This window comes from Corylus avellana, chromosome 3 (genome assembly GCF_965113065.1).
Source record: "Corylus avellana chromosome 3, dhCorAvel1.hap1.2, whole genome shotgun sequence".
Lineage (NCBI taxonomy): Eukaryota > Viridiplantae > Streptophyta > Magnoliopsida > Fagales > Betulaceae > Corylus > Corylus avellana.
Genome location: NC_142492.1, coordinates 28,593,835 through 28,616,659, shown reverse-complemented (window position 1 = coordinate 28,616,659; position 22,825 = coordinate 28,593,835). Strand labels below are relative to the sequence as shown.

Genomic DNA, 22,825 nt, shown 5'->3' with positions numbered 1-22,825 from the left:
GAGTGTTTTCAAACTTCCAAAATTGTTATGTAAGCGAATCAATTTGATGATGTTAAGATTTTGGTGGGGGCACAAGGATAACCTATCTAGGGTGGCTTGGATGAGTTGGAACAAAATGGAGTTAAGTAAGGCCCAAGGAGGTTTGGGCTATCGAGATGTAGAGAGTTTTAATCAAGCACTCCTCGCAAAACAAGGTTGGAGGTTAGTCCAACATCCAAACTCCCTTGTTGCACAAGTTTTACGGGAGAAGTATTTTCCCAATGGCACTTTTTTGGAATCAACTCTAGGAAACAAGCCCTCCTTTATATGGCAGAGTATATGGAATGTGAAGAAATTATTACAAGCAGGTTTATTATGGAGGGTTGGTAATGGTCAGTCCATTCATGTACGGGGTGATCGATGGCTTCCAACACCAACAACACATATGGTGCAGACCCCTATCCGAATCTTACCCCAGGATGCCAAAGTCCAAGAGCTGATGGATGAAGAGAACCAAGGGTGGAATATTCCACTGATTGAAGCAATATTCATGAAGGAGGAGGTAAAGGCTATATGTAGCTTGGTTATCAAACGAAGTAGACAGCGAGATAGGATGGTTTGGGGGAACTAAGAATGGGATTTTCTCGGTCCGTAGTTCATACCACCTAGCACAATCTTTGGGGAAGAGGAAAAGGGTACGAGTTCAGCGAGGGGTCCATGTGGAGATTTCTGGAACAAGATATGGGCAGTGAAAGGGCCTCAGGTGGCCCAGATGTTCATCTGGAAAGCATGCCAAAATCTATTACCCACAAAAGGTAATCTTTACCGCAAACATATAACTCTTGACCCACTATATCCCTTATGTGAATGTGAAAGAATGGAGGAGACCCCAGGGCATGCTCTTTGGAGTTGCCCCTCAACTCAAGACATTTGGCTGGAGTGCAATCGAAAGCTACAGAAATCCTCAAGCACTGAGGTTGATTTTCTTCATCTTTTTTAGGAACTCTTGGGGAAATTAGACAAAGAGGAGATGCAGTATTTTGTGTCAGTAGCACGGCAGATATGGTTTCGTCAGAATACAGTTGTGTTTGGGGGGAATTTGACACCACCCACAGCAGTAATCCAGAAGGTGAAGGAGCACTTATTTAAGCAAGAGAACGTGTTATCTGTACAGAGGCAAGAAAGCAGAGCATCTTGCCCGTCTAAGGACGCCATGCACTGGAAGAGACCCCCTGAAGGTTACGTGAAGACAAAATGGGACGCATCTCTTGACTCAAAGGGGAGTAGCATGGGGTTGGTAGCAAGGAATCGTGATGCGAGGGTGATGGCCACTTTCTGTGCAAACACACCTTATTTACGAGACCTTGCTTCAGCGGAGGCACTGGGTATGTGGCAAGCAGTGGAGTTAGGTAATAAGAAGGGGTGGCCAAAAATAATACTAGAAGGAGATGCGCTTGAAGTCATCCCACATCTGAGAAATAAAGGGGTTTGGTGGGGATCCTACGGATCAGTAATGGATGATGCGAAGCTAAGTCTAGATGGATTTTTGGACTGGAAGGTGGAGCATATTTCTCGAAACGCAAACGAGGTGGTGCATAGACTTTCCAAGCTAGGTTTATCCTTACAGGGAGAGCATTTGTGGGTGGATGATCATCACCCGTGTATTCAACCATATGTATTGGCTGATCAGCTTTCTGTTTAATAAAGGAGAAGCGAGACAATTTCAAAAAAACAAAAAGTTTAGCTTTTCTTTTCCTTCATAGAGGTCTTCTTTTACGCTTGTTGAAAGATTTTCTTCCATCTTTTCTTTGATTTTGTGTCAAAAATTCACCAAATCTTCAGAGAAATGCAGAAAAGAATATATGATTTACTAACTCCATCAGACAACCGGCTATATTTTCGGCTAAAAATTCAGTGTCCTCAGTCGTTGAAGGGACATCATAGAGATAAATGGTCAAAGTTAAAATTGGCTTCATTTCTCTCCTCCTCTACAATCGCCAACGGTAAGCCCCAAACTTTTCTTCTCCATAGTTCACATTCTCTCTTGCTCAGCATTTTTTTTTTTTTTTTATGTCTCTGTTTGTGAATGATTTTCGTTGTCTCTAATAGAGACGAAAAGCATCAAAATACCCATTTATGTCCAAACCTCAAACATCAAAATACCCATTTGTTGTCTTTTTGTTTGCATTTTAGAATAATATGTAATGTGCTTTCTTCAATCTCTGTTTTGTTTTTGCTTCGAATTGCCGATTTGATAGAAATGATTTTTTTCCCTACTTTTTTGGTTTAATGGCACAGAGGAAGACTTTAAAATGCAAAAAATATAATTGTGAACTACCCAAATCGAGTATCGATAAGTTTTCAGACGTTTACACCTTTGGGAATAAACTATCTTTCAGTTATTTTGTTGTTCTCATTGTTATTCTATATAGTGTTCAAATTGTTGCAAACTAATTTTAGAAATTAATAACTTTTGAGGTTGAACATCATTGTAACATGGGTAAACTGTATATTCTTCTATATATAGAAAGCAGCTATGCAAACGAAAACAATAATTTTGTTTGATTGATGAAATGACATTTTTACGCTTGATTGATAAATTGGCTCAGTTAGAAGGAATAAATGATTTTATTATGTTATTTTGTCATTTCACAGGCCTTTTAAAATAATTGGAGAGCCTTATCTACAGCCATGTGTCTATGCAAACGAAAACAATAATTTTGTTTGATGGATGAAATGACTGTTTTGCCCTTGATTGATTTATTGACTAAGTTATTTGATAAGGAATAAAGGATTTTATCATAGTTTATTTCGTCATTTCACAGGCCTTTTAAAATAATTGGAGAGCCTTATCTACAGCCACGGGTGTGGCTATGGTTGAATGGAGGAAAACAAAGGAAATGACTTTTTGCCCTTGATTGATTTATTGACTCATTTGGTTTAATAAGGAATACAAGATTTTATCACATGTTAGTTCATCATTTTGCAAGGCCAAAAGGAGAGGAGTCTTTTCGTATCTATACAGTTCAGCTCTTCTTTTCCTTCACAGAGATCTTCTTTTGCGGTTGTCGAAAGATTTTCTTCCATTTCTTCTTCGATTTTGTGTCAGAAATTCACCAAATCTTTAGAAAAATGCATAAAAGAGGATATGATTTACCAACTTTATCAGACAACCGGCTATATTTTCGGCCAAAAATTTAGTGTCCTCGAACACTAAAGGGACATCACTAAGATAAATGGCCAAAATTAAGATTGGCTTCATTTCTCTCCTCCTCTACAATCGCCCACGGCAAGCCCCAAACTTTTCTTCTCCATAGTTCACATTTTCTCTAGCTCAGCATTTCCATTTTTTGTTGTGTCTCTATTTGTGAATGATTTTCGTTGTCTCTAATAGAGACGAAAAGCATCAAAATACCCATTTATGTCCAAATCTCAAACATCAAAATACCCATTTGTTGTCTTTTTGTTTGAATTTCAAAATAATATGTGATGTGCTTTCTTCAATCTCTGCTTTTGTTTTTTGTTCGAATTGCCAATTTGATAGAAATATTATTATTTTTTCCTTCTTTTTTGGTTTAATGGCGCAAAGGAAGACTTGAAGATGCAAAAAATATAATTGTGAAATACCCAGATTGAGTCTCTATAAGTTTTCATTTCAGACTTTTATGCCTTTGAGTATGAGCTATCTTTCAGTTATTTTGTTGTTCTCATTGGTCTTCAATATAATGTTCAAATTGTTGCAAACTAATCTTAGAAATTGATAACTTTGAGGTTGAACATCATTGTAACATGGGTAAAATGTATATTAACAAATTTGCTATTACTATTCGTTTTGATATGATTTGTTTACGTGTTTATTTAATATACTTTCGCAGAGTCATAATTTATCAATAGATTACGAGTTTGTACTCTCAAGAATTTAATAGGTTAGTAGACATGAATTTGAGCACTGGAAGATATTAAGAGATAACCTAATGTATAAATTATGAACCAACTGATATTTTGTACATAATTTGAAAAGGCATAGCCTGTGCCCTTTGTGTTATAAAAAGAACCAAATTTCCTGTTCGATTGAGCTTTGCCATGACAATAAATAAAGCCCAAGGACAAACTTTATATTATGTTGGAATATATTTACCCCAACCAGTATTCTCTCATAGAAACTCTATGTGGCTCTATCTAGAGCAAAAACTGCAAATTCTATTGGCGTAGTTATTAGGCCAACTACAATTGATAGTTGCCATAACAATTGCACGAAAAATATTGTCTATAGAGAACTATTAGCACTAGCAAACATCTTCTGACATTGATAACATTTCAAACATAAAGTAATATTATTTTTCTTATCTTTTTTATATTGATTCATCATTCAATATAGTTTATATATAAATAATTCTTTCTAATGTTTCTTTTTCTTTCATGATTATTTACAATGTTTACATAAAATACTAATCATCGTTATTATAGATTCCAATAAGAACTATAACTCATAGTTCATGTTTTTATCTATGTTTAGGAAAAAATAATGCGGACACTTTATAATTATCTAAAGGAAAATACTCCTAAAACAAAAGAATGGAGGCTTAAGGTGGTTGTTGTTAAAAAAATGATGACACGCACCGCCATTTATAGCCCAAACAAATATCAAAAGCTTATATTGGCTGATACTGAGGTAAGATCAAAGAATAACATATATTTTCTAGTTTATATGGTTATCTTTTTGTTTATAAATAAATGATTCTATTTGAAATAAACTTATGCACAATTCATCACTTTCAGCACAAAATCATATATACAATACTTCCAATGCATTCTCAATCTATTTCATCCACTTAAATACTTTTTATTACAGAGAAATCGAGTCCAAGCAACTATTTTTGGACATGATATTCAATTGTTCGAAGATACCTTAACCATATTCAGTACATATTACATCACCAATGCTCTTGTTAGACCCATCAAACTAGAACATCACATCGTGGAGAATGAGTACCAATGGACAATTAATTCAAGAACTTTATCCTTTTTGCAGAGTTTTACAAATATATCGACTCTCAATCCCAAATTGGTAAAAATTACTGCTTTCAATTCAATGTTTTTTTCTTCATAGTTTAACATTTTACTAATAAAGTTGTTGCATCTAATCTTATAGATGTTGTTGCTCTGGCAATTGACATGCAACTAGCTCAACAACTTCAAACTAAACATGGCGAAGCAAAGCTCCCAGTACTAATTCTCATTGACCAAAAGTAATATTTAACAATTGATTTCTTTGTTTATATCTCTTTATATTATTCATTATAGGTTAAATTCAATTTTCAAGTAGCTTTTGTTCAATAACAATCCAACTTACAAAAGAAAAACAAAACACATTCTCATTTCTACTCTATAATATACAAAAATAAATTAAATAAATAAATTAGTTTAGATCTAACTACAATAGATTGGTTTATATGTTACAGCCTCCAAACCTATATATTTAACAACGAGTGATCATTTTGTGGATAATGAATTGGCGATTATTTCAAATAGCATTAAGAGCAGCCACATCATTGTAGGAGCAAGATTGAAAGTTGTATCCCATAATGGTATGATTTATTATAAAATAATATGGTTTTCATCATGATCAATCTATCTAATAAAACATATCTATTTATCATAGGCATGTCTCTTTCAGCAAGACCATCTAACTCATTCATGATCAACCCCAACAACTTGAAAGCTGCTGCACTACGAAACTGGTAAAAGTATATCACTTTATGATTCATGATCTTCTTAATTTTCAACTCTACTTCTCAACACACTTTATATCCTTATGACTAATAAATCATTTTTTTGCTTCACATAGGGCTCTTGCAAATCAAAACATGTTGGAAGAAATAGTTAATGATAAATTCTTTCTCAAACCTTCATTAAGCTTAATGACACAGCCCACCAATACTGTTACACAAATTGCTATAGTACCAGAACTAGCTAAAATAATAAGACATTTTTTAGTTTATCAATTACTCCTATCATAATACAAAATAGGGAAAACTACATTTTGCCCCCATAAATTATAACGCATTGGCACTTTCCCCCCATGAACTGCCAATTGTACTACTTTGCCCCCATGAACTACCATTTTTGTGCCCAAAACCCCCTTCCGTCAGTCAAAGCCGTTAACTTAGACGGTCAACCCGTCACTTTGCCCCCATAAACTACAACACATTGTCATTTTGACCGTCCTAAGTTAACAGCTTTAACTAGCGGAAGGGGGTTTTGGGTACATAATGGTAGTTCATGGGGGCAAAGTAGTGCAGTTGGCAGTTCATGGAGGAAAAATGTCAAGGCATTATAGTTCATGGGGGCAAAATGTAATTTCTCTTACAAAATAAGTAAAAGATTTATTCTACAAACTTATATATGATTAGTTTACTACATTTACATTCTCAACAAACACAATCTATTAAGATTATAAACTCTTACAAACAATTTGTGCAGCAATACAGCTTTGGGGTCAAAGCAAAAATCGTTATTCGTGACTTACGACAAGCTTTCTAGTATATTGCTTGTAACAAGTGTACAAAAGGTACTGGTATGAAGTACAATGAAACATTCTTTTGTTTAAACTGCAAAGAACTAGATGCTCTTGCACAACTTCGGTGTGCATTCTAATTTTATGTCACACTTTTTCAACTTGAAGTATGAAATATCAAGTTTAATACTTTTTCAAATCAACTTGTCTAAACTTCTCTTATATTTCATTCACTCATTATTTTATTTTAGATCTTGAGTGGACGCAGAATTACAGAATACAATTGGATCATTGGTAGCATCTTTATTTGGAGATGATGCAGAAAAGTTCATGGCATGCTCAGCAACAAAACTAATACTAAAAACCACTCAGGTATTATATATATATATATATAAAACACAAAATATTTTTCTTACTCAATCCCATCGGTATAAGTAATTTGTATGCCTTATTGTAGGTATTATAAAAAAATATAAAAAAATAAAAAATAAAAAAGACACAAATGATAACTTATTTGATCTACAATGTTGATACATATATACTTTTCTTTTATATTTTCATTTATTCTCCTCTCTTGCCTTGTACTTACGTTGATTGAACTATAATATAAACAAGATAAGGCTTGGATAAACATCACTTTTTTCGTAACAAATAAAAAGTTTAGTTTTATTCTTCTTTTGAATGCTTAAGAAATATAAGAAAATCAAAAGAACTCGAATTTGTATTTTATATACAATTTAGTTTAGTTTTATATACAATTTGTATTTTTAAGCTCTTTTTTTTTTCTTCATCAAGGGTGCCACATGTACTTTAATTTCCTATCATTTTTCTCTTTGTTTGAAACATTTGCTACTTTTATATAATTCTTCTATTTTCTTCTTTATTTTTACATTCATTGCTGGAAAAAATAAACAAAAAAAAAAGAGAGTATATTTTTACCTTCTTTACCTCCATCTATGTGCAAGTATATCTTAACCATTTTTTTCTCATTTATATGCTGTTAGTTATTGTATAAGCTAAAAAACATAAAACCATATTCCCATTTCTTTGTTTTCCTCATTTTTTTTTTTAATCATTGATATATTTTTGCTCTATTTTTTTTACCAAAAAAAAAGAAAAAAAAAAATAGGATGGCATCACAAATATCGAAAGCATTGCAACACTTTATTCTTCATAGTAGGAATTCATGATCCGACTTCGACCTTCAGTACTTGATGCACGTGGAGGTCCATGCTATAGGTTCAATATCACTGCTCTTCAAGAATTATCAAGTGAAGATGAATGAGCTTCCACAATCCAATAAATCGTAGTTCAATGACTTTTTTGTCTTTTTTGAAACAACTTTTGCTATGAAGTAATAGTACGAAAGAAAAACAGACAATTACATTATTATTCTATAGTGTATTTGTTTGTATTCCTGTGCTATAAAATATCAACCAACAACTATGCTCTCTTTTGCACATGTACCTATTCAATTACCTAATACTATGGTCTTAGTTAACTTGATTGTATCAAGAGATATCTGCTTTTATATATATATATATATATATATATATATATATATATATATATTCACTTCTTGATATCAAATACGTAATGGATATATAAGTTAATATGTAGGAACTATTATAAAAGGAAACAAAAATGCAAAATATAAAGTATCTAAAATTGTATTGTACACTCTCTTACAGAATAAAAATTATCAAGTATCAAATCTGAATTGAAGCTCTCAAAAATTTTCCTTTCAATATAGGCAACTAAATTATTTGCAAAAAAACTCATCTTTCATTTTATTATAAAGTATAGTTTTAATAACTTTCATAGCTAAAAATGCCCTGAATATTATGTCTACAAGCCTAGTACCAAAGAATGGCACCACATACCGAATCCTAGAGCACAGTACTTCACCGAAGGAATTGGAATGGTGGCACTCAGATCAGATCCTTTATGCTATAAGATAACCTTGTTGATGCCTCAATCAACCGTGTGTTCCAGTAGGGTTTTAGTGTACCATTTATTTGAAGCCATAATGCATGAAGCATTATTTACCCCTTAAAGTATCATGACAATGTTACTTTCAAATTATTAAGGCTTTGTTTGTTAAACAACATGGCAACATGACACTATTCATTTATTATAAATTTAAAAAAATAAAAAATAATGATTAGTATAGAAAAGTAAAAAAAAAAAAAAAAAAAATTGTTTTGTAGTAATTGTTTATTTGAATAATAGTAAAAAGTAAATGATGTGATACAAAAAGTGAATGATGTGATATAAAAAGTGAGAATGTTTTGATGTTGATTTTTTTCAAAAAATGAGATGAATAGTATTTAGTGGAATGATGGTGTGTTAAACACCACATACAAAGTGGTTATTTCATTTTTCAATTCCTTTTAATCATCTCCTTGTTGTTAAGGTTTTGCATTAACTAAAACGGTTAACAAGTGAAATGTCTTTTATACCTTGTACAATTTACAAAATACAAATTTACTATTACAGGAAAAAACTCTTTACAACCCGCCCCAAGTTTCACTTCATTTTCAATTCGGCCTTTAATGTTTAAAAATTGACAATGTATCTTAACAAAGTATCAAAATTTAGCAATGTGACCCATCTGTTAGCCATTTTTGTCTAATTTGAAGAAAAATGACTCGTGCGTTGTATGTGCATTTTTTTTTTTTTTTTTGTCTAAAATTTTCAACATTTCCTTTTTTTTTTCTTTTTTTTTTTGTGGAATTTGAAAAATGCCACAAAATAAAATTAAAAATTAAAATTAAAAACTAAAAACTAAAAAATGCGGGGTAGACATAGCCACCACCTTTGGTCATTTGGGGGTAGGCAAGCCAAATTGGGGGCAGCTCGCCACCCCCACGACCTATGGTGGTGGTTTGGCTACCCCTAAGGAGCCAAGTGAAGGTGGCCGAAACCACCCCCAAACCCTTTGGCCAAAGGGATGGCTCGTCCACCCCATCAAGCCGGATTGCCACCCTCATCCTTGGGGGATGCCCGAACCACCCCTATAGGCTAAGTCACTCCTAATTTTTTTGCTTTTTTTTTTTAAAATATATATATATATATATATAGGTGCAATTAGATATGGAAATTATTGACGGATAGGTCACATTGCAAATTTTTTATGCTTTGTTATGGTACATTGTCAATTTTTAAACATTTGATGTCAAATTGCAAATCAGGTGATACTTTGGAAGGTAATAATTTTCCCTTACTTTTATTAAAAAACATAAAAACAACATGAAAAATAAAACTAAGTCAATGCCAAATGTTTGAGTAATTCTAAGTGTCCTACTTGTGTCCTACTAAGAATGATGTGGCTATTAAAATCAACATTGGGCTTGCAATTAATCATTATTAAATTTTGATCAAAGGGTGATTTTAATAGCCACATCATTCTTAGTAAGACACAAGTAGATCTTTTAAAATTACTCCAAATGTTTACTTATTTAAAAAAGTAAAAACCGAAAGTGTTTTAGTCATTTTGACATTATTTGTTAAGATTTAACAAAATAATCCTAGTGAATGTGTGAAATTAAAAGGGGTTAAAAGATAAAATCTTCCCACATTGCAACTTTTAATAATTCGACGATCATATTGCAAAATCCAAGATTGGGTGAAGTTTTCTTTTAAAATAATATATCAAAATCAAAGAAGTGAGAACGCTAGCAAACATCTCTTTGACTAGAGCCAATTACATCAAATGATTGCCGTTACAAGATTTCTATTATCACATTTGCAAACGCCAATTTTAGGAACCTTGAACTAACATTTTACACAACAGAACTTACTAATGTCAAAAATATTTCATGAAAAAAAGGCATAAATGAAAGGTTAAGAGAATATCCAAAATGACGCTTAAAGCTTGATTCTTCATGGCACTGAGCTGGAAGAAGACAACTGTAATATTCAATAAGAATCAGTATTTCATTTACAATCACATGAAATGTTGAACTTCATGCTTCAGAGGGAGACAGCCCAACTTGGGTTAAGATTTTGTTTATTGTTTTCCAACATAGTTCAAAAATTTGATGTACAAATGTATAAAGCAAAGAGAGAGGAAAAGGGGGGGAGGGGCAGGTAAAATAAAAGAAAAAGCAGAAGAAGACATAGCTAAACTACAATTGAAGAACCCTTCCCCATTAAAATAATAATAATAATTAAAAAAAAGAGTAATGCCAATGTTGATGACGTTAAAATTCAGCTGAACCAGGTGTTCTAGGGAAAGGGATTGCATCTCTTATATTATCCATTCCAGTTGCAAATTGCACAAGCCTTTCAAAGCCCAGACCAAACCCTGCATGAGGAACTGGCATACAAGAAAACAGGGCATAAAAAATGCACGTTACTCATAAAACATTTCAACAACAAAAAGTACAAACAATAACTTGGTTAATTAAATAACATCCAAAGTAAAAATTTTCACCAAACCATCTCTCCCACCACTCCATATTCCGTATACCACTATTTAATACAAATTTAATATCTCAACAAAGTTTCATCAAGAGCTGTAACTACAAACTATTCATCATATTTTTTGATAAGTAATCGCAAAAAAATTATATGAAGCAGCTGTATATGCACTTCCTCTCTTAAGTTTTCTCTTGCAACCAATCAAAAATACCCAGTTTCCTATTAGCTCTCACTTCCCAAATCACATTTCTCCACAGGTGATAATTTTCAAGTACAGAAGTTACTGATGGCAGTAATATGGTGGAGGATCTACCATCAGGAAACCCCCACTAAAGATAACACCTCAGATAAATTATGTTCCAATTTCATATTTTTAAATCATAAAACCTTTTAAGCTACTTATTATACTTTTAAAATTTAATTGATGCAAGTAGAACTAATTAGTATAAATTGTAAATGAGCAAGTGCACCAGCCTCAAAAGTCGCCAACTTAAGAGAAATTCTTAATTTTAAACAGAACAATCACTGACCTGAACCATAACGCCGCAAATCAAGATACCACCAGTAGCTGTCCTTATTCAGCTCGAAGTCATCTAAACGAGCTTCCAGAATTTCAAGCCTTTCTTCTCTTTGGCTTCCACCAATAAGCTCACCAACCTGACAAAGATTCAATATCAATGAAGCTCCTATAGTCCAATGTAAGGGTCAACACAAGCCTCTGGATAAAAGCCCATTCACCAATTTTACATGCCAATGTCAATAGTAGAAAATAAAATATATGCCACATGGAATCACATGGGACATGCCTCACCAAGCCATCACCTAGAAGGCTTGACTGCATTGCTTGTTGTATACCACAAGCATTGTTTGGCTTTTACTTTTGCTATCATTTCTCTTACTCATGATTTGATTGACTCCAAATATAGCACTTTTGACCCCCAAACAACCTTTTTATGTTTATAAGTAATCAAGAAATCATTAAAAGTGTAAGGTGCCCCAAGACCCCAAACAACTAAACCATATCTCACATAGATGGAGACTTGTAAAGTAGGGAAGAATAATAAGCAATACACCTTTACAAAGCCTCTGTTCACCTTCTATGATAACCTTTAAATAGTAATGTCTTTTACAAGTTAAATAATTTAAAACCATTTATTTCAAATGTACACTATATTACTAGAAAAGAGGAAAAAAACAATCAATAGAACCCTATATTTAATATGGAAGTCCTCATGCTTTTCTCTTGCGCAAAGAGAATCCATATACATTATAACAAAATAAATGCCCTAAATTTCAGTTATCTATAAAATGCTATGGAATTGAACCGCTGAAGGATATTAGAGAACTACACCCAAAGTTCGAGAAGAGAGAGAGAGAGAGAGAGAGAACATTCTATTTTAGTCACACACACACAAACATTTGTCTTCTGAATGAGTTGCTGCCACACAAACATCAGAAGGCTTAACATTGCTATTGTTTATAAATTTGCAGCACTACTACTCCTTAAGAAAACACTACTAAATCGCCAGTTTCTTAGACAAATCTAACTAATTAACAGCAACAGTAGAAATGAAATGAGAAATCTTAAGATTACCCGAGGAACCAACATATCCATTGCTGCAACAGTCCTTCCATCGTCATTTTGCCGCATATAGAATGCTTTGATCTCCTGCAATTTTACATTGAACAACTTCACAATGTAAGATTCAACTATAGAAATATAAGTCAGCATAAGTTTTTCTTTCTTCATTCTAGAAAATAACAAAAGAGTGGAAGAAAGAGGGGGATCTAGTGCCTTAGGATAGTCTCTGATTATAACAGGGCAGCCACCAAATGCCTCTTCAGTTATGTAACGTTCATGCTCACTCTGCAAATCACATCCCCACTTCACCTATAATTGGGAGAAAAGAAAAATGATTTTAAATAACATAGCTAGATAGCAGATAAAGCGTTGTCAAAACCACATAATGAGAAACAACAAAAATATTGCAGTGGACTGCTTAAAAAAAATATATAGTTCACATACAAAACACTGAAACAAACCAAAGGCTATCGTTCTCTATGTGGCACTAAAATAATTAATATCATCCCAAATGTCACAGTTTTCCCATTATCTTTATTAAATTGTCTGAGTTATCTTGCAACAAGTGATCCTTTCAACGTTTAGACAGGTAAAGAGCAGATCCTACCATCATTCATATATGCATCAAGTAGCATATTTATGAAGATTAGAAAGTGAAAGTCCAACAGGGAAGCTTCTAGTACCACACACCCCTTGATTTGAATATCAAGCTCTTATAACAATAGACTAAGGTAACTTATTTGTAATCCAAGATATGAAGAGCAGATTTGGTCGAAACTTGAAAGCATATGTCCATGCCAAACTTTCCCATTTAATTCTTTATTATTTTAAGGTTTGATAATAAATTATCCGATAATGAAAAAAAAAAATGAAAAAAAAAAGACAAGCATATCAGAATAGGGAATTGTTGCAATATTAACACATATATTTAGAGGGAGAATAACAAATAGCCTTGTACTAAAGACAACCCATTACAAATTTGGCGCAGCATAATATATAACTTCAAAGGAAGAATTAGCACACAAAAAAATTTTAGTTTGGTACATCTAACTTTCTTCCTTTAGTGATGAAAGAAAAAACACAACGGTTTTGACCAAATTAGATTGGCGACATTTTTGAATTTATCACAACAAATCCATCTAGAAGTAAAATTTTAAAAAATAAATAAATTATATATAACTTTCTGCGATATAACCACGGTTAAGGCCAATGAGCTCTAGCTAAAATAACACTTTTTCCTCCCACAAAAACAGGAGAGAGAAAGAGAGAGAGAGAGAGAGGGGTCATGGGTTCAAGACCCTGGTTTGTAACTTATCAATAAAATATATATGACTACCGTTAATGGAATTAAAATGATTTTGGCAACAATTTAAATAGCAAGAATAATGAGTAATACAGGGAATTCAAACTTCTTTTTTGCTCTTAGAAGAAGTTCAACTGCATCAGTGTAAGTCATCTGCACAAAGTCTTTCTCAGCCACATCCTGTTGATTGGAGAAAAAGGATATTTGCTAAAAATCAGGGTGGATGATAACTAAGTAAGAATATCAGATTTAAAAACGAAAAAAAATCGAAGAAGGGGCCTTTGGGAGGAGTATATCTTGAAAGAATTGAATACACAACAGCAAGGACTAAGGATAAGTTACACTAAGAGTTCATACACTTAGTCGATCAATGATTCCCTTCTCAATCCAAGTATTGAAGAAGTCCATGTCTTCCTTGCAATTTTCGAGGATATATCTCACCTTCAAGCATAGAGGCATATGTTACTTTAGAAGTCCAATAATAAACATCCCATGCAAGAACCGTAATATGTGCATATGCATCAGCTTGCCAAATAACAGTGTAATGATAATATTGAATTGACAACGTTATGAAGGGAAACATACTACATACTGGAGATAGGCAGTTGCACAGGCCATGTCATCATTGAGATCGGCGAATGCAAGTTCCGGCTCAATCATCTTAAGCAAAGAGAAAAAATTTCTAAGATATTCCGATTGAGACTGCATGAACAGGAAGAACTACACAGGGGAAGAGACATTTAAGGAATCGAAAGAACAAAGAACACTTACCCAAAATTCAGCCAAGTGCCTAGACGTGTTAGAATTTTCTGCACGAAATGTGGGACCAAATGTATACACCTGGCCAAAGTCATTTACAGAAAGAAAGATGCACAATTATTTTCATTGCCAAAGTGATGCTAATAATGAGGACAAACATGGTTAGAGATTTACATCAGAAAGAGCAGTAGCATAGGTTTCAGCATTCAGTTGGCCTGAGACAGTCAAGAATGCGGGTTTCCCAAAAAAATCCTGGCACACAAAAATGAAATGAGAAAGAAAAAAAGGAGTCAATGGTGATTAACAGAACTGCATACTTGCGTTGACCACTTTCCAAATATTGTCTACACTTATCACAATCTTAAAAACAAAACCAGACACTATTCAACACCAAAAGGTCCTTTAACCAAAATATATGATATAACATAATTAGTTCTCAGTGAATATTCAGGTATGATGTTTTCAGATGGTTATGATACATAATACTACTATAAATTGGAAATCGCATGCCAACATGATCTGAATGGCTCTGTACAAGTAACTTAAAAAAGAGTGGAAATGAATGACTCACCTGTGACCAATCAATTAACCCATCCTTAGTCTTCGGAATGGCATCCAAAGGAGAACCAACAGCTTCTCCGGAGCTTGGTATCTGTTAATTAAGAAATAATTTTAGGTTTTATAGAAGCATAAAGAGGTCTGCAGCACAACTAAATGCAATGGCAGCATTACAAAGATGAACTGCAGTGTTAATAACTAATGGCCTTCCATACAATAGATTCAAATCATACCTTGCACTACGGCAGCAAGTAACACAATATCAAGTTTAAAATAAGCAACTGACCACTTGACAAACATGGATTATGTCTATACCTATCATGAGAAACAAAAAAGGGAGGGGATACCAAGAATAGCTAAAGTATAGATAACGATTTATTTATTCAGCTCTGTAGAAAATATCAAGTTTAGATTAGAAAGCACAATTTATATTACCTTAGGAAACACAAAATGTAATAAACATTTAACATTATTTAGAAGAAACTATTTTGAGCCACAACGCATACCAAAGTAGTCACACAGAACTGTTCACCCGCTCCTTCACAATCTGAAGCTGTAACAATAGGACTTGAGACCCAAACGAACCCATGCTCTTGGAAAAATTTGTGAGTAGCAAAGGCCAATGCATTCCTTACCCTAGCAACCTACAACCAACATGCATCATTAAACAAGAAAAGAGAACAAGGATCAAATTATGGCACTAAAGAAAAATCAATCTGGACATGTAAGCATTTGCAACTTAATTTCAGCCATTTTTGATTGAATTGGGTTATGCCTAATAGGGTGGCGGATCTGTTTGCCTGTTGGTGGACGGGAGGTCGTTCTCGGAGTGCTACAATGTGGAAGATGGTCCCTCTTTGCCTTTTGTGGTGTTTGTGGAGGGAGAGAAATGCGAGATGTTTTGAGGATCTTGAGAGGTCTTTGGAGGAGCTTAAGTCTTTTTTTTTCTTCTCCCTGTTCACTTGGACAACTGCTTATTTAGCTCCATTAGTGATTAACTTTCCCGATTTTCTTGTTTTTTTTACTTCTTCTTAGGCGTTCTCTTGTATACGTCATGTGTATTAGGGTTGCGCCCCTCTGCGCTTTTTGGTATATATAACATTACTTATAAAAAAAAAAAAAAAAAAAAAAAAAAGCAAGAAGCATAACCATACCGCACCAAAAGTGTTTGTTCTTGGACGAAGATGAGCTTTTGTTCTCAAAAATTCTCTGCTGACCCTTTTCTTTTGGATTGGATAGGAAGGATCACTCTTCCCAACCTGTTGAAAGGACATTCATAATCAAATTAAAAATAAAAAATAAAAGAGTAGCTAGGAGCATGTCATTCATTTGCATGCAGGTTGAAACACACATATAATAGGGTTCCACATATAAGAGAACTTTCAACTCCTACTATAACCAACACACTTTTTCCTATTCTATGTTAACCAGATTATATTCAAGGACAGACACCTCTCATCTGCTTCTTTCTTTACTTAAGGCTGAAATGAAAATTTTTCCTGTCTTCATTTGGCAGAGATTGTTCATTAAGAGACAAGAGGGTAGTACATACTAAAACATAATGGATTAATAAATAATTTATAGAGGTTGGCTACACAGAAGAATCATCATAGGTGACTTCATTAAGACGATTCATTCAAATGCAAATATGAAGGCAGGAAATTATCTCTATGAATTCATACAATGCTGTATAAAGGGAGCAAAGTCGATGAAAATTCATTCTAAGTTAGATTTAGGTTCAATATAAAAGATCCTTCTCTTTGATGCAGCAATGGTAGCACTAAGTGTTCACATCTGTATATGAGTCTTGAGCATTAAATAGGAACAACCTATTCTATTGCCCTCTACTATCCAAGCATCATAAAATTATAACAATAAGAACATGGGGCTCAGGCTTATATTTTCTTTCTTTTGGCATGTGAATAGTTAACCCTTACCTTATTGGAAGTGATGTAAGAAAAGGCATACCATAACTTTAAGTGACGGCTAGGGTTTCTTTCCTTTTTCTTTTGCTTTATTTTATTTACTTTTTGGGGTGTCCTAGTACTTTTAGGATTTCTATTTAGGCTTGGAGTCTTGCACCCTATATAAAGGCTAGTATTAAACCCTATTGCATCAAGTTCATTATTGAGTTATTTATCATAAAAATTTGAGATTTTTTCTCCCTCACTCTTTTTCTTTCAGTGTTCAAGGATTCAAGAGAGACATATTTTTCTCTTTTCTATCGTTTCCGCTGCACCAGTTACCATAGACGCCCGCGAAGGTCCAAGAGAAATTATCTTTGACATTTCTAAAAGAGTAGGCAACAGTAAACTCCCGCAAACACTCCATCGCTGTAAAGACCTAAGGAAAAGCGCTAGCTACATTTGCGCTATCACTCCGAAAGGACTAGTCAATTTGAAGTTTCCCTAGAATTCATTATAAAGCCCAGTTTCACCTAATAACTAGGCAATGTGGGACTTAGCACTCATGACTATCTTTATAAACCACCCACTCTATATGAGTTTTTTCTCATCTTCCCAATATGGGATTGGGGTGTTACAAACTCCCCCTCTTAAATTTCTAACGTCCTCGTTAGGGCTACGTCATGCAGTGCTCCAATACCACATGACCTGGCGTTACTGGGTGGCTTTGATACCATTTGTAACGACCTAAGGAAAAACGCTAGCCACATCTACGCTATCACCCCAAAATGATTAGTCAATTTGAAGTTTTTCTATAATTCATTATTAAGCCCAATTTCACCTAGTAACTAGGAAATGTAGGACTTAGCACTCATGACCATCTTTATAAACCACCCCACTCTATGTGGACTTTTTCTCATCTTCCCAATATGGGATTGGGGTGTTGCAATCGCCTTCCTATCACACATAAGCAAGATCCCTCTGAAAGCCCCACTAGAATCTACACAACACCAATCCACGTATTGACATCCCCACAAACTTAGCACAATGCTACTAGACATAGACACCAGCTTAAGTTCCTACAAAAATATCACATATGTCTTCCACTCTCTAAGCAAATTCCTGACTCTAAGGTCCCCCTCATTCAGTTGTCTTGGCTTTCACATTCTAATAAAACAATTGAGGCTTCATAAAGAACCAATAACAACCCTCCCATTAACCCTACCTTGGCTAGAACTTTCCACTTTCGGGTTATAGTTACCATCGGGCCCCACAACCTCCTGTCAAACTATCATATTTATTGTCCACCACCGATCCACCGATCTCCACAGAGCCTCCCTCTCTGAAGCATATTGCCACAACCACTTGACCAAAAGGGCTCGATTAAACTGAATCAAATTTTTTACCCCTGAAATTATCGAAGTACATATTTTCAACCACTTCACTAAATGAAACTTAAAATCATCACTAATTACCACCAAACCCCACCCCCCCCCCCCCCCCCCCCCAAAAAAAAAAAAAAAAAAAGAATTCCCTCAAAAGTTTTTCCAGTCTATTAGCCACATAGATATAATATGCAGGAAGACTATAAATTAGATTGTGTATTGTTGCAGATTTGTTACGTAAATTGTAAAAGTAATAAAGTTTCATTGCAGAAGTCTACGTAGTTGCATAACATGGCAAAGATGCTGAATTCACACTGTTCAATAAGAATGGTAGAAAATACTAACCACTACAATTTTCTTGACCTTCAATTCCACCTTTTGCTTTGAACCTTGGCTGGCGACCACAATCCCTTGCACCCATATTGATGCACCAGTTGCAACCGAACCAGCTTCTACCTATCAATTAGCTTCAAATCTTGAAAGAAGACACAATGAAAGCTAGATATGCACTAGAATGAAAGGAATATATCAAGATAAAGCATATCAGGTGAATCTTTTATACCCTAATTAATAAAAGAATCTTTTAAAAATAGAAATTTATATTTTACATGTTATAAAACTTGCTTAAACGAATTTCTGTATTATAAGGGGTGTTTCAGCCTAATATCAAATCAGAGTTTCAAACACATTGAGGCTTTGAAAACTTAGCAGGAGTCTTATTGGACAGACTTCATAAGCCAATCAAAGGTGTGCATTTCACATATTTTTACACCTTTACGCCCCTACACATAGCCACACACGTCATGGACATATCTTACGATTTTCACTTTAAAAAGGAAGAAAAAGACTTTGCTCATAGTGAGAGGTACCTGATCATAACCTTCAGCGTCCGAGTCCACCACACATTGCATATTTGAAAGGCAGGAACCATCATTGACCTACATATATAACAAGCACACCTTAATACAGTAAAATGCACAAAAAGCAACCAAAAAAAATCCTATTCTATGCACTAGTTTTTACCAATTCGAATTTCGATTATTTTAATTTCTAACGAGCACATGTTAAATAAACAAAATATTAAATTCAAATATTCACGCATTAATCGCAATCGCAAAACTCTCTTCGGTTTACGAGCAATTGGTGCACAAAAATAAGAGAAAATGATCTCATATTATTAGTCTTCAAAATATTTACTGTATGTCCCGTCAACTGACTATTTACTACCAAAATTTAAATTTCTGGTTCCATTTCTGTTCCTACATTTTATCGGGGACCAAACAGCACCATCATAAATAAACCACCACAAAAACAATGATACAAGTGACACAATGATTGTTACCTCGATGAATGTAATGCTGCTTTGAACCCGAAGAGTCCGAACCCAGCCCATCACGACCAGGGTCTGCCCCACGCGACCCAAACCTTCATCAGGCTCGCCCTTTATATCCGCAATCTTCAGCTTCTTCCTGAACTCCCCAATTTTCTCGCCCATCTCGCCCCTCGGCTTATTGGCAAATTCCGGTTTCGTCTTCTCCACGGCCTCGCCCGATTGGAGAGCGCCGGCTACAATAGTACAGAATAATCTCCGGCGATTTACGGCCAGGCCGGCGCCGGAGAATGTGACCGGGCGGTAAAAAAATGGCGGGGAAATGAGGGGCTTCGCTAGGCCTTTGGGGGAATAGCGGAGGAGGTTAGGGTAAGGGTTTGGTTTGGTGTAGAGTGAGAGATAGCGAAGAGCTGCGTAGGGTTTAAGGCAAAGTGGGGTGGCCGGTGCCATAGCAGCAGCCATTTGCCTGGTCTTCCTCTTACAGTGCGTTGCTAGTGGCTACCAGGGAATATAAAAGCACATTATATCCGCTGTGGATTTTTTTTTTTTTTTCTTTTTTAAAGTACCTCAAACTGAAGCCTCCAAACTATCAATTACCTCAGTGTCTTCAATAAACAAAAATTGTCAATTATCTAATAAGAATATCATTGATAAAATTTAAAACCAAAAAAAAAACAAAAAAAAGGTAATTACCTTTTACCTTATGAACCACTTCACTCCGCCAATATGGCCCTATGAACCGACACGCTCACCACCCGACCATATCAAACAACTATTTATTTACCAAAATCTTCCTTCCATCAGTTAATTTTGTTAAAAACTTGCAAATACCTAACTTTCTAAACAAAAGTTATATATATATATATCAACAACAGTTCCAATAAAGAAAATTAAAAAACCTAATGAAAAATTAAAACTAAAAATATAAATATATAAAACTAACCAAAAAAAAAACTTATAAATTAATTTAAAAATATATATATAAAATAAAAGAGTGATTGCCGGTTGGCAACCACCCCCTTGGGGGGTGACCAGTGAACCACCCCTAGAGGAGGCTAGGGATGGCTCACCGCCACACCCAGCCCATGGGGACCCCACATCTAGCTAAATTATGATCATTTTCATTTCATTTGAACAGAAAAATATTCCGTTAGTTATAATGGAAGGGTATTTTTGTCTATTCAAAAAGTAAAAAGACAAAAATACGCATTCACTATAACTAACTGGATAGTATATAGTTTAAATAAAATGTAGAGGATCCTGTTTCCATCTAGGTGCGCTACCCCTAGGCCATGGGGTGGCCTAACCTTAGGAGTGGCATGCGAGCCGCCACTCTATTTTTTATTTTATTTTTAAAGAAAGATCCATGGGTCAGGACCATCTGTAAAAGGGCTATTTTACAGCCTCTAGTCTTCATTTGACACATCATCATTTTCAAGAAAATTGCAAAAAACTAAAGTGAGAACAAAAAAGCAAATCAAAGTGAAAAACAAAAAGACCAAAAACCCCTCACCCCTGCCGCCAAACCCAGCCTTGGGTCTAGCGTGACCCGCCTGAAACCATCGTGACCCGGATCACAACCTGATTCTAATGCCTCACAACTTGATTTTAATGCCTCAAAACACGTTTTTTGATTCAAAACTAAAACCCGAGGTAGAAAGCGAACCTTTTAGGGATTTTATCATCGTAAAGGTCGAAAAAAATTGACTCTGGCGCCGTAGGTCTAGCCGTGACCCGCCCTTTTGAGCTCAAAATATAGTGTGTGTGGGTGTATGATATTTTCGTAGATTTGTTTTGTGTTTATTTAGGTGTCAGTTTGTGAGTGGAGACTGTAAAAGGTGCTTTTTGCAGATGGTTCGGATTCAAGGTTTATTCATTTTTAAATAATTTTTTAAATTTTATATATTTATATTTTATTAAGAGCAACACGTGTCATCATTTTATTGATGTTGACATAGCACACTAATGGAATTCATCAAGTGTTTTGACATGATTTGACTGCAGGCACTAAATTGTTATTTTGGCCTACCCCGATGACATTTGAATTATTATTAATTTTTTGTATATTGCATGAAGGGATTTGTAATTTATGCCAACCACATGGACTGGTTTTGCATTTATCAATTTTTTTGTTTAAGTTATTTTTTAATTGTTTTTAGTTATTTTTTTTAATATTTATATTTTTTATTTAAGGGTATTTATGTCATTTCAAGATATTTAACGTCTAAAAAAAATATATTTCATCATGATTTAATGAGATTCCGTAACGGCAGGAGTTTGGTCAATAATCTGTAGTTCGAGGGTGCCGAGTGGTGAGAGTGTGAGTTAATGGGACTATATTAACGAAAGATGGTAGCTCTTGGGGTAAAAGATAATTATCAAAAAAAAAAAAAAAATTGTTATTCAGCATTTTTAAGTGTCCATCTCCTAACATTTATTTATTTTATTTTGTTTTTCATTTTTCTTTTATTAAAAACACAAAGTAAATGTGAATGTGCCAATTTTTTTTTTCTTTTATTAAAAAAAAAAAAAAAAAGTGAATGCGAATGTGTCAAATAATAATGAGTGATTCTAGAAGTCACTCTTGTATCACTCTGAAAATGAGATGACTTTTAAAATCATCATTTGATCAAAATTTAATAATAATCAATTATAAGGCCAATGGTAATTTTAGAAGTCACGTCATTTTTTAAGTGACACCAGAGACGGAGGGAGGGGGGGACCGGGGTGGGCCATGGTCCCCCCCCAAAATGAGGAAAAAAAATATTATAAGTAAAAAAAATAATAAAAAAATTAAAAAAATTAAAAAAAGTAAAGTTAAAGTTTTAATTTTAGTTATTTGGCCCCCTCAAAAAAAAAAAAATTGGCCCTATTTTTAATTTTGTTGGCCCATACCCACTAAGTTTTTTTATTTTTGGCCCTTACTTTCAAATGTTCACTTTTTTTGGCTCTTACAGTAGTCTTTAGTTCATAAAAAACAACCAAAATAATTTTTTTTGATAAAAAAAATTTGGTTGGCTCCCTCCCATAAAATTTCCTGGCTCCGTCCCTGAGTGACACAATAGTGATTTAGAATTTATGTA

General features: G+C 34.2%; 3 protein-coding genes across 3 annotated transcripts; 2 read left to right on the top strand and 1 right to left on the bottom strand.

Moving 5' to 3' along the window:
- Positions 1-115: 115 nt before the first annotated feature.
- Positions 116-1,681, top strand: LOC148587057 (uncharacterized). The gene is made up of 3 exons (XM_088514472.1): positions 116-541; positions 635-742; positions 980-1,681. Exons 1-3 carry the CDS (start codon positions 116-118, stop codon positions 1,679-1,681), a joined length of 1,236 nt encoding a protein of 411 aa, XP_088370598.1.
- A 2,904-nt stretch (positions 1,682-4,585) lies between these two features.
- Positions 4,586-5,724, top strand: LOC148587056 (uncharacterized). Its single transcript, XM_088514471.1, has 4 exons — positions 4,586-4,651; positions 4,832-5,012; positions 5,442-5,567; positions 5,642-5,724. The coding sequence occupies exons 1-4, from the start codon at positions 4,586-4,588 to the stop codon at positions 5,722-5,724; spliced, it is 456 nt and encodes a 151-aa protein (XP_088370597.1).
- Positions 5,725-10,395: 4,671 nt separating this feature from the next.
- On the bottom strand, positions 10,396-20,268 carry NS1 (Class II aminoacyl-tRNA and biotin synthetases superfamily protein). Its single transcript, XM_059587511.1, has 15 exons — positions 19,755-20,268; positions 19,282-19,350; positions 18,758-18,868; positions 16,278-16,382; positions 15,630-15,767; positions 15,137-15,217; positions 14,740-14,817; positions 14,578-14,646; positions 14,392-14,466; positions 14,164-14,247; positions 13,900-13,986; positions 12,717-12,812; positions 12,516-12,590; positions 11,452-11,578; positions 10,396-10,817 (listed from the first exon to the last, which is right to left on the bottom strand). Exons 1-15 carry the CDS (start codon positions 20,202-20,204, stop codon positions 10,702-10,704), a joined length of 1,761 nt encoding a protein of 586 aa, XP_059443494.1. The 5' UTR covers positions 20,205-20,268; the 3' UTR covers positions 10,396-10,701.
- Positions 20,269-22,825: the final 2,557 nt, after the last annotated feature.

Bases quoted from the DNA above. Each gene is read 5' to 3' on its own strand.
- LOC148587056 (XM_088514471.1), top strand. From the start codon at position 4,586: ATGATGACACGCACCGCCATTTATAGCCCAAACAAATATCAAAAGCTT. The intron at 4,652-4,831 runs GTAAGATCAAAG...TTTTTATTACAG, and splicing joins TTATATTGGCTGATACTGAG to AGAAATCGAGTCCAAGCAAC. The intron at 5,568-5,641 runs GTATGATTTATT...TATTTATCATAG, and splicing joins GAAAGTTGTATCCCATAATG to GCATGTCTCTTTCAGCAAGA.
- LOC148587057 (XM_088514472.1), top strand. From the start codon at position 116: ATGGAGTTAAGTAAGGCCCAAGGAGGTTTGGGCTATCGAGATGTAGAG. The intron at 542-634 runs GTAAAGGCTATA...CTCGGTCCGTAG, and splicing joins CAATATTCATGAAGGAGGAG to TTCATACCACCTAGCACAAT. The intron at 743-979 runs GTGGCCCAGATG...CATCTTTTTTAG, and splicing joins GGGCAGTGAAAGGGCCTCAG to GAACTCTTGGGGAAATTAGA.
- NS1 (XM_059587511.1), bottom strand. From the start codon at position 20,204: ATGGCTGCTGCTATGGCACCGGCCACCCCACTTTGCCTTAAACCCTAC. The intron at 14,248-14,391 runs GTATGTTTCCCT...CTATGCTTGAAG, and splicing joins CTGCCTATCTCCAGTATGTA to GTGAGATATATCCTCGAAAA. The intron at 10,818-11,451 runs GTCAGTGATTGT...CTTGTATGCCAG, and splicing joins TTTGCGGCGTTATGGTTCAG to TTCCTCATGCAGGGTTTGGT.